At 41.5% G+C, this 14,336-nt stretch overlaps 1 protein-coding gene across 1 annotated transcript; it reads left to right on the forward strand.

The window, feature by feature from the left end:
• The first annotated feature begins 1,021 nt into the window (after window positions 1-1,021).
• Window positions 1,022-13,031, forward strand: SAMD13 (sterile alpha motif domain containing 13). The gene is made up of 4 exons (XM_054384506.1): window positions 1,022-1,040; window positions 4,518-4,602; window positions 8,074-8,185; window positions 12,888-13,031. The coding sequence occupies exons 1-4, from the start codon at window positions 1,022-1,024 to the stop codon at window positions 13,029-13,031; spliced, it is 360 nt and encodes a 119-aa protein (XP_054240481.1).
• The last annotated feature ends 1,305 nt before the right edge of the window (window positions 13,032-14,336 follow it).

Here is a 14,336-nt window from a genome sequence, read left to right on the forward strand (position 1 = left end):
GAAAGAGTAATTGGCCAGTGGAATGGGCTGCCCAGGGAGGTGGTAGAGTTACCGTCTCTGGAGGTGTTCAAAAAAAGATTGGATGTGGCACTTGGAGCCATGGTTGAGTTGTCATGAGGTGTTAGGTATTAAGCAATAGGTTGGACTTGATGATCTCTGAGGTGTTTTCCAAATTCATTGATTCTGTGAGCGGTGCCTGCCCTCCGCCACCCACCTAGAGAGCACTCACTGTTGTGCCTGGTGGTAACTCCCAAGTGTTCAATCATTGTTGACAGCACGGGTACAACATTGGTCTTCTGCTTATCACTGATTTAGGCAGAGGAGCTTTCCTAGCGTCCCTCAACATGAAACCACGGAAGTCCTTTCTTATTTTCTCACTTAGCTTTCTGTATAAATGTATTTAATCATGGTTTTACCAAGGACACTGGAATAAGAAAGGTATAAAGGACTCAGGTTTGCACTGAGGGAGCTGAAATTCAGTATCCACCACACAGCTAACAATGCTGTCCTCTCCTTTATCACACCTGTGATGCACTTTGTCTTCATGTACTGCTGTCACTTCCAGGGACAAAAAAACCAGCAGCTTTTCTGTAGAAAACTGGTGTTTTCCAGTACCTAGAAAACAGGATTGATTGGTGTGCAATATCTACGCTGACTTCTCTGTTTCTTCTCAAGGAACAGCAGAAGTTCAGAAACACACAGGGTTGGTTGACTCCTTAACCTGCATCTGCCAAGGCTGCATTGTTTCCTACCTGGCCTGGAAACGTTTTCTGGCAGAAGCAGTATACAAATAGTCAAACAAAAGTCTCATTCACTTTCCTGCTTTGTCTCCAGACATAATCTTGTTTTAATTAAATTACCTTACCCAATGAATGAAAACACAAATTATATTCCACATGGATTTTTTCTACAGCCCATTTTCTTAAAATTTCTTTCCCTGCTGTTCAAGGACTTCTGGGTGGAACACACACACCGTGTGAGCCCTCACAGTGAATACTCTAAGGATTAATTGAAGAACAGGATGGAAGGAAGAGGAGAGTGTGAGTAAAATAGCTGGTTTATATTTGTATCCTCAAATGTCAGTTCATTACCAAAGTTAGAAACCAGCTGATGCAGGAAACTTATTATGGCCTCATTTAGAATGCGTATTTCTTGAGAGACAAAAAAGAATTGCCTTGTGCAGCTTACTCATCCAACACAAGTATGCCACATTTTACAGTATGCTTTGTGATGTGAAGTAGAGAGAGTTTTCTTTAGGCTGCAGTTATGTTTAATACTCTAACTCATTTATCTGCATTTATTTACAATTCAAAGCAGCAAGGACTTCTGCTGTTCTCAATGCTCCTATTGATACTCGAGTCCTGTTATTTGCATAGTTTTTGCAAGCTTGGGTTATTTACTTGGCAGCATATAAGTCAAGCAAAATGAAATGGTTGAGGAAGTCACGCCTACAGTCCTTTGCACAGAACTGCACTTTTCCTGTGATTTTAATGTTCATAGCTTCATCCAGTTAGCAGTCAGGTGACTCAGATCTCCGTTCACAAGTTCAACCATGATGCAGTGAGCTTCTTCTGGGAGTAAGAGAGATGCACAGTGACCGGGACAGCTCCATGTGCTAGCTCTGCTGGCTGGTAGGCTCTGTCTGGTTGGGGCACTCGTTTCATGGAGTGGTGACTTGCTCTGCTGAAATCAGGCTGAAGTCATCAGCTGGTTCTGTATGAATTCCTGGGCGGCTTGTAGTGTGCCCCTTGCCTTGCAGTGAACAGCAAGGGTGTAATTTGAGTCATTTGACTCAGGAAATCCTACAAGTAAAACATCCCTCAAATTTGTACTAACCTAGAGTGTTAGTGATGGTCAAAAGGTCACAGCATCCGAGTTGTGGTTGGAACGCAGCAGGAGGAAGACTGCAAAGCCTGTATGTGTGGAAGGCAGGGTATGGTGGTTGGTTGGTGTCGCTTGCTTGATTTCTCTAGCATTGGCAGCATGTCATCCATGCAATACTTCAGTACTATTAGGAAATATTAAGAAATTTGGAATGTAATAAAGAAAAAAAGTGCAGTTGCTGGAGAAATTTGCCAACAGTTGTATTATCTGCAGGCAAGATTTTATTGCCTTAGTCATTTGTAGGCACTTTGAGTTGTGCTTCCATTGTACAGCAAATCCTGTGGGTATCTGAGGTTCTCCTTGTGAAATAAGGTATGGTGCTTACGTGAATTAGACACGTGTCTGTCCCCGAGAATCGCTATCTCCATCTTCTCTCCTGCCCCAGTCTGATAGTGGCATATGGTGGCGATGGCACGGTTCTGCTGTTCAATCGTTCCTCTGTCCCATCACCCTGAGCCTGCCGATATTCTGGTTCCAGAGAAAGCCAAGTGCCTGCTATTCACCTGCAAGTTGGTGATCTCATTCTGGAAATTAATTTTAAGTAATTTTATCATTTTTTTGAGGTCTGGCTCTTCCTATTTTGCATCTTGTGTGAAATGCCAGCATCTCAATACTGCATCCTGCAAAAAAAATCCGCGATTTTTTTCCCTTCCTCTCCAGTTCTTACCGTTATTTCACACACACCCTTTGGTAGGAGGAGAAGATTTGTTTACCAGGAGGTCCCAAGAAACTTCGGTCATGAATCTGGCACGGAGTGCTCCGCTCCAGCCACGGGCGGGTTTGCAGCCTCCCGTGACAGCAGCCCCCGGCGCTGACGCTGTCCTGCCCGCCCTCCTCCGGCAGGTAAGCGCTGCCGGAGGGAAGCTGTTCCCTGGAGTCATCCAGCCTTGTTCCCCCTGCTCCCAGCCCAAGGAACTTCCCGGGGTACCCTGCAGTGTCTCCGCGGTGCAGGCACTGGCGAATAAAGGTCCCTGGTGCGGGGCGGCGGGCGCGGGGACCCCGCGGCGCCCCGGGCCCCCTGACCGCGCGGGGGGGCGGTGCATCCACTGCGCCTTTAACGCGTCCGCCATGACGCGGGCGGCGGTTGGTGCGGGCCGGGAGCCAGGCGGGGCTGCTGCCCGGTGTCAAACTGAGCCGCCTCACAGCGCCCCGCTGCCGGCGGGGGGGCGGGAGCTGGGGCTGCGCCGCTCCGGAGCAGCCTCTAGCAATGCTTTGGTTTAGTTGCTCCTAGGTAGGTTTTTCTGTCTTACTTCCCCGCGCTCCCTCCCGGCCAAAAAATGACAATGTGGTGCAGTGCTGCCAGGCGAACGGTTTCGGAGATGCTTGTAAAATGGTGAACGCGTGTCACGCCGTCCCGGGGAGCCTTCTCCTCGCCCGCTGCAGGGGAAGGGGAATCCCGGGAGCTCCCCCCGACGGCGCCCGGGTGGCTGCGCGGGGCTGAGGGCTCCGCGGAGGGTGCCATGCCTCGAGACCGGGGTGGCTGGCCGGGGTCCTGCGCGGCCGGGCGAGGGGACCTTCCTCAGACAGGCTGGTGTGGTTGTCGTTTTGTTGTCACCTCAGGTGAACCACGAAGTGATTGAGGGAATGGCTTGAGTTATTTGATCGGCGGTGGAGGCAAACGCATCTTTTCGATTAGTTTGTTACTGTCTTCTTAGTGTTTTACATGCTGCTAGCTGTATAATAAAGGGCTTTTTAAATTATCTTTAATAGCAGTATTAATTGCTATCCTCTATTTTTGCAAAGTTTCACCCAAAGAGCACAATTTCCTTTTCCAGTACTTCCCAGAGCTCTGAGACATTTTGCTGGCTTCCATTAATGTTACAGCAAGAACATCCTGACTCCGTGGTCAGTTCTTAGTCTGAAATAGACATGGCTTACTTGAGAACAGAAAGAAAAGGCTTGGGTCGTTGTTGCATGTTCTGTGGAGTGGTGGACGAGCTGTGTGGAGAAAGTACTCCAGCACACTGCAAGGAGGGTAAACAAACTGGGTTTTTTTCCTGTGTACATTTTATGTTCTCCTGCATACAATGTATGTCACGCTTACAGAAGAAGCTGTGTTAGTGCAGGAAGGGTGGTCCTATGTATAAGATACTGCTTTAGGCCTCCGGAGTTTGATGCTCAATTAGTAACTCTGCTTACTAGCTTTATGTGTGAGATGGGTATAAGTAATTTTGTGCTCATCTGTTTTCTAGATTCGCCATTTGTAAAACAAGGCTATGGACTTCAAAACCTCACATAGGATAATATCATACATCTGTTTGGATCCTCTGTGTAGCAGGATGAATGAAGGCATAATAAACTCATCTGGCTATATATTGCAGATCACTATGTGTATGAATATGTAGTTCAATCATAATTTTATTCATTTCAAAAAGGATCAGATATAATATTACCCTCCTTGATTTTTCAGGCATGAATTATTTGTTGTGTTTGAAGCACAGGTCAACTTCTAGTTCATTAGCTATTAATCAGCTTTGCCAGGCTTCTGAGGAAAGCAGTCTTTGACAGCACTTTTACTCTCAGGTGTAAATATGGTTGTGTCCCTGTAGAATGTTCTTTTCTGTTACATGATGCTGCTCTTTTCATACTACCAATAATTAAACACAGCTTTTTTTCCCCCCCCTGTTGATCAGTTGCTGAAGTAAAAGAAAGTGCTCTCCTCCCCATGCTAACTGTTGACATGGAAAACAAGGAAAATGGCTCTCTGGATGTCAAAAAGTAAGTGAATCCATAGTGTTCAGTTTGTGTAAGCAGCACGTGGATTTTGATTGTAGTTTGACTTAATGTGGTCGGCAATGGTGGGCACCTCCATCTTTGCTCGTTCAAACTCTTCCCTGTTCTCTATTTTTGTTGTATTTCAGCTTCAGAAGAGTCTCAGGCACTGAATTAATGAGAAGTGATATGTGTGAAGACTATAGCAAGAGAGAGTTGTAGAAGCTAGTAACTTCGGTTAGGGGTATACCTTTCTCCATTGATTTCTCCTCTCAACCAAAGACTGAAGTGAGTGGTAGTCCTGTAACCAGTATTCTGCCTCTGCTCACCTGGCTTTTGCTGACCTAGTGCCTGATGAACAGAAGTGTGTGGAAGTCACCTTGCTGCCTCATTCAGACAGACATACGCCTTTCTCTGCTGACTACACAGCCATCTAGAACTAGGAAGTAGTAGCAGCAGCAGCATGTGTCTTTAGTGCCAGTTCTCTTCTGGAAAAGATAATTTTAAGCTGTTTGCTGGAGAAGCCCTGAACTACTGGGTTTTCACTTCAGACCTGGCATGGGAGTAATACAGAGACATGGTGTGCACTGCTCTACAGTTTTCATTAGTGTGGTAGATTGCAGGCTGAGGTACCAAAACTGTTTCAGAGGCATTTCTTTATCCTTAAAAGTCAGAAATTCTTAGATTACTGCTAGCAGTTCTGAATCAAGTTAGGATCTGAGAAGTGGAGTTCTGTGTGGAAAAATTTGACCTTGCTCCTTTAGGGTTATAGAAGCTGTGCTGGGATAGATATACGCAGATATACATGTATTTTTTTTTTAAATCACCAGAAAAGGTACTAGAGAGAGTTTGTAGCCTGTCCTCTCAAAGTGCAACACTTCTGCAAAGCTGCACATTATTCTTCTTCAGATCTCTTCACTGTTAGCCTTCCAAGGAAACTTGACAATGCTTAGGCTCCTAGGCATTAGGGAAATATAAATAATAACGATGTTGGTCACTTCAAAATGCTGATAAAACACCTGATTATGATGCAGCATCAAAAGATCTGATGGCAGCTATTGAAATCAGCATGCTCCCCTTCACTTGAGACATTGATTACACCCTACCAACATAAAATACATTCTCCTATTCAGTGACTATGATTAAATAATATTGTGTATGTCCCTCAGAAACAGACATCACTTGGCAGTCTTGCTTCTACAATGAGGACTCTGTGGTGGGAGGAGAAGGGAGGCAGTCAAAGCAAGGACAACATAAGAAGACAACTTACATTTAATCATTTTCCCCTGAAGTTTAGGTAATAAAGGCTCAACTACTAATTGCAAAGGTGGCTTTTTACAACTGATGGGGAGCTGTGGTTTCTAAATGAGTGTACACAGTATGTATGTACATAAATCTACAAAGGAAGTATTTGGCACTTTCTTGAAATAGTTATAAATAGCTTGGATAAAATCTGTTTGTTGCAGCTATATCCTTCCAGGCCTTGCTGCTTCTGCCACATGATGGCAATAAAGGCACAGGGATGGCAGCAAAAAGCAGGCAAGCTGAATCTTAAGTCAGTGTCAGTGCATCTAATGGCTTGTTACAAAGTCTAAAATGCCAGTCCTTTTAAGATTTTGTGGCATCCAGGACCACCTAAGTCATGGCTATTTTGTGTTCCTTGTTCTTGTCTAAAGAATAGAGCCATATGGAAGAACAGGACAATGAGGAGAGTGTTGAAGTCTAGATGCCAAATGAGCATCTGTGTGGGTAGATGGGTTAAAATCCAGCCAGCCTCCAGCAGTCTGCCACATGCCATTGAATCTTCTGCAGCTCTAGCTGTGGAAATTGACTCCACTTGAGGTCCAGCATGCTGCTAGTCAAGAACGTTTAATTATTTCCTGTGACCAGTTAATGACTAAGGTAGAGCTCCTACCTAGTCCTAGTCGTTGCAGTTGAGCCTGGGATGTGAATGGACCAATTTGTAGAGCTACATGAAGAACTAACACATCTGGGCTGAAATAGGAAGTTGTGGGAAGGAGTGTTTGGCATAATATTTAGCTTCAATTGTTGGGAAGTAAGCAAAATACAGTTAGGAGGTATTTTAACAGACAGAATATTTTATTTGCTCTTTGGGGAAGAATCAAATTCAGTAGCTTTAGGATTTATTATGTTTTGGGGGGGGTTTGATTTTTGTCTTTTTAATAAATAGTTGTTGGGAATTTGTTTAATTTTAAGGAGAAGATGAGTTATTCAAATCAACAGCCTATGTCTTAGGGAAAATGCAAAGACTGAAAAATAGTTCTTTAACTGCTGCTTTTGTAAGTATTTGTAGGGCTTGTGTGGTGCTTTCACATTTTGTTGCTTAAGCCTCAGAATGTGACCACCACCAAATGTCTTTGATTTTTTTTTTTTTAATTATTAAAAATGTGCAGGTTAGATAAGGCCAGATAGGCAGCACTCAGCAAATCTGAAAAAAAGGCCTTCTGTGTAATGACAATCAGTGAAGCAATTAAGGAAGTCAGTCATTACTTGATGAGTAAACTAAAACTCTGACCCTTTTCTCATTGCTCTAAGACATGTATATTCCATGTGATAAGTGAAAGAAGGACAAGTGCATGCACTGTGAGTCTCTAGGGCCAGAATTTTGTTGCTACATTGACAAGTACATTCCAAGAGTTAAAGGAGGAGAACTTTGGGACTTCTAGTTGGAGAAACGTGTAAGAAGTTATTTCTTCTGATGTTTTGCTCTTCATCCTCCTAAATTGCTATAGGAAAGGTAATCAAGTTCGCTGTGTCCTTTTTACCAAGAATCTGCAGATACACAAACGTTATCTGAGACTGAGTAATGGCAGACTCAGGATAAGAAATGCAGGATAAGGATAGAAATATAAATGATTGGTTGGTTGTGCTACTGTGAAAAGCAAATGTCAGAGGTCAGTCACAGAAGGCATTCAATCTGATAGCGCTTAACAGATGTTTTCTCAGATTCCTAGCTATTCAGAAAGTCCATAGGTTTGTCCAAAGATGAATCCAAAAACAATTTGGGGAATTTTTCTATATAATTGATGCTTCTCTGTTTTGTTTGTTTGTTTTACAAGGTAAAGATTGTTTCTAGTAGTTTTGATCTGTGTTGCAAGAAAACACAATCTCATCTGGGAAAATAATTAACATGCTGCAATTCTTTGTAAGTACAGGGTAGTTGAAAACAAGTGGCAGTCTTGAAAGACCTCAGTCACAGTAGTCTTTGTTCTCCAACTGTTAAAGGCAACACAGTTGCAGGAAAAGATCCTGACTGATTACTTCTGGCTGATGTGAAGATCATATACTTACCTCTTCCTTCAGAAAAGAAGAATCTCAGTTGTCCCCAGCATCAGGTTTTTCAAATGGAAGAAAACAGGAGGAACAAAGGAGGGAATGTACATGGGATATGCACAAATAAGCAGAAGATGCTCTGCACACGTTTAGTGATTACTTGTCTGGATTTGCACTTTGCAGTTCAGTAGAGAATGGGAGACCTCCAGATCCTGCTGATTGGGCTGTTATCGATGTTGTGAATTATTTCAGAACAGCTGGATTTGAAGAACAAGCCAATGCGTTTCAAGAACAGGTAAATCTGTTGGGAAACACCTTTTGACTGCCACCAGTTTCTCACATTGCACATTTTCACCACAGACCTGGTTATGTACTGTTTAATGGGAATGGAAATTCCACATTAAAAGAGGGATTTGAATCTGTTCTTGTGTGAAACCCCACTGAACTATGATCTTTGAGTCATAGTATTACTCTACAATACTACAAGGTGTGGATAATGAGTTAGTATTTAAAAGGGTCATCTGAAAGATGAGGAATCAAAATAAATTTTCTGGCTTGGACTCCCTATGCAATCAACTCCGTTTCACTACCTTGTTATTTAAAACGTGGTAATTCCCTTCCTTAGTGTATTATGGAAATACACTCAAGACTATTTATAAAATCCAGGGCTCCTGAGAAGAAAGTAGTGAAAAAAGGGCTGCAGTGTTTGGCAGTGCAAGTGAACAAGGAAAAGGCAAGGTGGCAGTAAAGGGGAATAATCTTTTTTGGACACAGGAGCACATGTTTGTAGGACTCAGTCTGAAAAAGAGATTGGGTTTTCATTTCTGGGCCTTGTAACTGCTGAGGCTGATGGATGGCTTCTTTTGGTAGATTTCTTTAAGCAGAGATCTTAACACTCATATGGCCCCTTGTAACTCACCTGTCAACATGTTGGTATGGTGTATTGGTGGAAGAGGATAGGGAAGTTGGCTTACTTGGCCTACAGCCTACCTATTCCGTAGAGAAGGAATTTGCATCTCCAGGTTGTCAGTTCAGCACCTTCTCTGGTAAGTCTTGAGGCTTTCATGTGTCTGTAAGGAAATTAGTTACCAACCCTTGTATTTAGCTATAAAAATAGATGGCTTCACCTTCCTTGGCACTGAGATGGGGCTGGTTAGCGGCAGCTTTGCAGGGAAACTACATCTAACATTAAATAATGTTACTGTTGGTCAGGTTAATCTTGATGATGTTCAGCAGCTGGACAGTGAAATCCCATCTGATTGTAGCTGATAACAGTATCTAAATTTAGCTCTTGTTTCTTGGGGGTGAAAAGCCTGGTATTGGGTAATTCTCTTATGGGGTGCAGGGAGAGAGAGGCTCTTTCTGTATCTGCTACAAAATTTTCAAAATTTGAAAACAGGTAAACAGAGAAAAAATTGTTTACATGCATCCATTCCTTAATAACCAGCAGTCCCATCTCCTCAAAAACCCTGGAAATGTGGCTTAAAATTAACACACAGGCAAAGTAATTGTGGCCTCTGGGGTTTTTTCCTTATACTGACAGATACCTCTGACTTTCATCAAATATGTTAACCTCTCTGCACTTTAGCTGGCTTGTCAATAACACTGCAGTAATTACTACTGATCTTACAGCAGCAAGGTGAGGCTAACTCATAAGTTTTGGCAAAGCAATTTACAACATCCTGATGAAAAGCAGTGTAGAAGTAGAGCATAAAGGTTTTATTAGTATTCTGCAGTGAGGGCAAGTGGCTGCAGGAGGATAGCTGAAGTAAGCTGCTTTTTAGAAATGTGTTGCCAGGGCTCTGCTAGGATAGCCCTGGGCAGAATTGTGGCTGTGATTCTTCTGCCAACTTCACTTTATGCCAAAACCTTGGAGAGAGAGGCTGACAGCTGCTACCCGGATGCAGCCAGGAGATGCGGGACAGACACTCACAGCAGAAGGCATTGTCACTTCCTTCCCCCTCTATTCCCTTAGCAGCAGGAGGAGCAGCCAGTGCCCAGTTCTGCATACCAGCTCTGCCAGCCCATTCCCTGTCTGCACCAGGAACAGCCCCATGAGCAACCCTGTCCCTAGCCTCTTACCAGTGGTGGTGTTCTGTTTCTTCTACCCTGTTTCCTAGCCACTAACTTTAACTCTGTGTACTTAGGGTATTTGCTATCAGGATCCCTCAGGCTTTCCACGTATGGCAGTACAGCCAGGTTCACTTTGAATCTTCAGTCAGCCTCTGTCTATAGAGACACAAGGCATGCAGCTGAAGCTCTGGCCATCTCCGTTTTTCTCTGTCATTTCTACTGCAGCTTCCCCGGGCCCCAGAAACCTAAATTAATCTGATCTGCTACTGCCCTGAATATATACTGGAAGGGAAAAGAATTTGCAGCTGGTAAAGTATTCTGTTTCACCTACAACACTGGGAAATTATTTTCCACTCAACTACTTCAGTAGGAGTATTACAGTGGTTTCCTTACAAAACATTCATATCCCAGAATGTAATCATACTGTCTGTTATTACATTCAGGTTTTATTCAACAGTAACTGAGTCCACATTTTCTTTTGATTAACCTGAATATATCTGGACTTATCCAAAGCAAGTGATTCTTTGAATTTTTTATTACAACATTTTAAGGAAAAAAGAGAGGACGTTTTAAGGACTGTAGAATGTTTTATTTTAAAACTGTATTGTAAGTGTTGGTAAGAAATAATGATTATATGATGATTATACATTATTCCTCGGAGTTCCACTGATGTCAGCAAGTCAAAAGAGCTCACTGATGAAAACGGATTCAACTGAAAGATGTTGCCCAATAACAAAAAGCCAACCAAACAAAAAAAACCAGCAACAACAACAAACCATCATCACCTAAATCAGACAAGCCAAACAGTTGGGGGCACAGAATGATGAACCAGATGCAAGATGAGGGTGTGGGTATCTTCAAAGAATTGCTGCCTGCCTGCACATGTTTGTGGGACTGAACTCCACAATGACTATGACAAATCTACAGATGCAGGTTTAAGTGGAAAACTAAAAAGAAATGGAAGAGGTAAAGCCAACAATACACACAAAAATAAAACTCTTGAATTCTGAATAGGTAGTTGCCCATATCTACGCAGATACATTTAAGGAATGAATTTTCTGTTCAGTGGAAGCCTTAGTATTGACCAGCTTTTCTAGAACCCATGGGGAACTTTGTGGAAGAGGAAGGGAAAGGAATAGATGCTTTTTGTCTATTCGTAGCTTCTCCTGTTCCAGATACTGGATTTACGCCATTTGGATCCTATCAAGCTGGAGACTGTTCTTCCTCCGTAGCATTGTTGAACAGCAGCAGAAAAGGCATCTTCACATCAGTCATAACAATGAGCAAATACTCACTGGTGTCAAAATTCCCACAGAGCGAATTGTGATGAATGGAAAGAGAGGATAGAAACTGGTTTTAACCATTAGCATTCTGAACAGTAATTTGAAAGAGGCATCTGCTGTAATTGTGTAAAAAGTTACTGGAAACTTCTTTTTCTTTTAGAAATGCCATTACATTGCACTCTCTGAGGGATTAGCAGTCATACGTCTTGGAGAGGTTGTAAAGAAATGACACTTTAACCTGATCTTTTGACCTTGTGGTGGTTTGTCCATGCACTTTGTATTTGTGAACTTTACCAAACCGTAAGAGAGAGCAGTCTGGACAAATTAATGCTGAACTCTATTCTAAGTTTTTCTTTTCACATTGAGTTGTAATCAAGGACAGTATATCTGACATTTTCAAGACAACATTCAGTATTTCTAAGCCAGATGCTGCAGTGGAATAAATTGATGTGTGATGTTTGTAATCTTTATAAAAATACAAAATTTTGGCAATATGTTAACATAGAAAACAATAATGTGTGCAAGCATTTGAACTGGTTATTGGCTGTTGATAGCAATCCAACATTTAGTAGTGGGGTTTTTTATTAACAGTAAAAAAAGATTGCAACAGTAGAGTGAAGTCCAGTGCAGGAGAATGCCAGAAGGCTGTGTACTACTTTGGGCTATGACAACCTCAGGAGGTTTGGCTGTGTTGTGAGACACCAGTCAATGCATCGTTGTGTAGCTGTGGCTCCTGTTTCCTGAGCAGTGCAGTGTGATTGTACTGTAGGATTGTGTAATGGAAAGGATAGTCCCATGTCTAAGATGGAGGTGGGAGTTGAGAGATGCAGATTCTTTCTCTACCATGTTGGCCTTTGAAAAATCATTTATGAGTAGTTTTCAAACATAAAACAAAGCTCTTGAGGTAGAAAACAAAACAAAACACAAAACCCAACAAAGCCTACAGGATTTCTAATCTAAATAGGTTAAAAAAACAAAGTTTGAAAGGAAAAAAAATCCAAAACATGTCCTTGATTTAATAGTGAGCATTTTAAGCAGGAACAAATAGAGTTGTTGAGACCTAAGCTGGAAAGTTGCTGCTTTTAGCCTTTTCTGTTTTAAGTGAAGGAAAGGAAGTCCTCTCAGTGTTTAACTTCACAGTTAGGCCATTCTAAACTTTCTGACTGCAGGAGTGTTGGGTTTTATTCCCTCCCCACCCCCAGATGCATGGAAAGGTTGGCCTTTTAAAGAAGGCACCTGAAGTTATTAGCAGATACTGACTGGTCCAAACTTGCATATTGCTGTCAATGGCAATTCTTCTGAAATGCACTTCATAAAGCCTTCTCCTTAAAGGGTATTCTTCTCTTAATGGCTGATAATTAGGCAATCTGCACATGCACCTTTTAATTTGAAACAAGTTTACAGGGAAGGGCTCATTGGGTTTTGTGTGACTGAACAGTATTTATGCTTTAGTCAGCACAGGTGGGCACTTGAAAAACAGACAGCAAAATTCAGCAACTTTAAACATAATTTCAGGAAAACAAAGGGTACTATTTCTTTTCTCAATTGATCCTCTGTAATAGTCTTCCATTTGTTGCATGACTGTTCTCATCTGTTAGATTTGTACATTTGTCTTTATCAACTCTTTAATTCTTCTTATAGGAAATTGATGGCAAATCATTACTGTTGATGACAAGAAATGATGTACTGACTGGACTTTCATTAAAACTGGGGCCTGCGCTGAAAATCTATGAGTATCACGTAAAACCTCTACAGACACAACATCTAAAGAACAACTCTTTATAGCAAATTGTCTAATTGGGGTCACGTTGTGCCTCAAACAACTAAGCAATTTGGTTTCATGTGATGGAACTTTGTAAAGACAGAATATATCTATTAAAAATTTAAACCAAATTACAATATATATCCTATTGGATAGAGTTGGCAATATACTACATACTGAGTTTGAACTGAGGGAGGTGTGTGTATTTTTTAGGTAGCACATAATAATTTCTCTTTTAGGAAGTGTCAGTGAGCATGTTGAGATAGCTACATCACACTATCCATGACAAAGGGGAGGTATGTCATTCTCCTTTTTAGCCATACATATGAATTTCATTAATTGAAATAACAGCCATGCCCCCTCCACCCCAAAAAGGGTTTTGGTGCGTATTTGGGAGAGAGAAACCAATTAAAGGAGGTTTTGGGTTACACTAAAGACCTGCTAAAATTATTACTATTTACAGTTTTAGGATGGGACTCATACTTGCCAACTCACCCTTTTTTGCAGAGGGTCCTATTTTGACCTTATTAAGGTTTACTTGTGGTATGCTGCAATGTTTAAAGCTGTACATACAACTAACATATCCCCTGCAGTAGCAGAAGGTGTTGCTGACAGGTGAAACTGGGTTGTGCATTTTTTGCTGTCCTTTAAATTTCCAGCTTGTTTTCACCTGGTTTTAGTAGTAGTTGTATATAAAGTACAGTTGGTTTTTAAAAATTTGTGTTGCTTTGCCAAGCAAAAAAAAGTTTCATTTTATTCCCGTTTTAATTTATAATAACTTGTTTTCTAGCATTATGCAGAAATTTGTAAAAATAGTAAAATTCTGCACATTTTTAATATTGTCTGTCGTTGTAATGGTTGATTTTTATTTTTTTTAGTGCTTAATGGTTTGAATACTTGCTTTAAAAACTGAAAGAAGCTGTCTCGTCACCATACATCTCTGTTAAAAGAGAGTCTTGTTCAATCTGTTTGTACCAGTTCCCTATTTGATAGGTTGCTTGCTATATCCCAATAAAGCATTGCTTATATTTGGATTCAGTTTACTTTACAGATCTTTTACTTTCTCTGTTTCTTTGCGGTGGTATATTTGAGCTCCTGATTTTCTTCATTTTCCCATTAAAAAGGTACCCAAACCCACTTAATTTTCTATGCTCTTGTGATTACTCTTAACACCACCTACCAAGATATTTTAAAATTTCATTATTCTTGCTTTTTCTTTCCTAGTGTTACATATGTTGCTGAAGGAGAAGCCCTGGTCACAGTTGACTAGTAACATCTGTGCTTCTCATGTCTTTCTAGAGCTGTCAGTCATGCAGAGACACTGTGCT

The sequence above is a fragment of the Indicator indicator genome, chromosome 10 (genome assembly GCF_027791375.1).
Source record: "Indicator indicator isolate 239-I01 chromosome 10, UM_Iind_1.1, whole genome shotgun sequence".
Taxonomy (NCBI): domain Eukaryota; kingdom Metazoa; phylum Chordata; class Aves; order Piciformes; family Indicatoridae; genus Indicator; species Indicator indicator.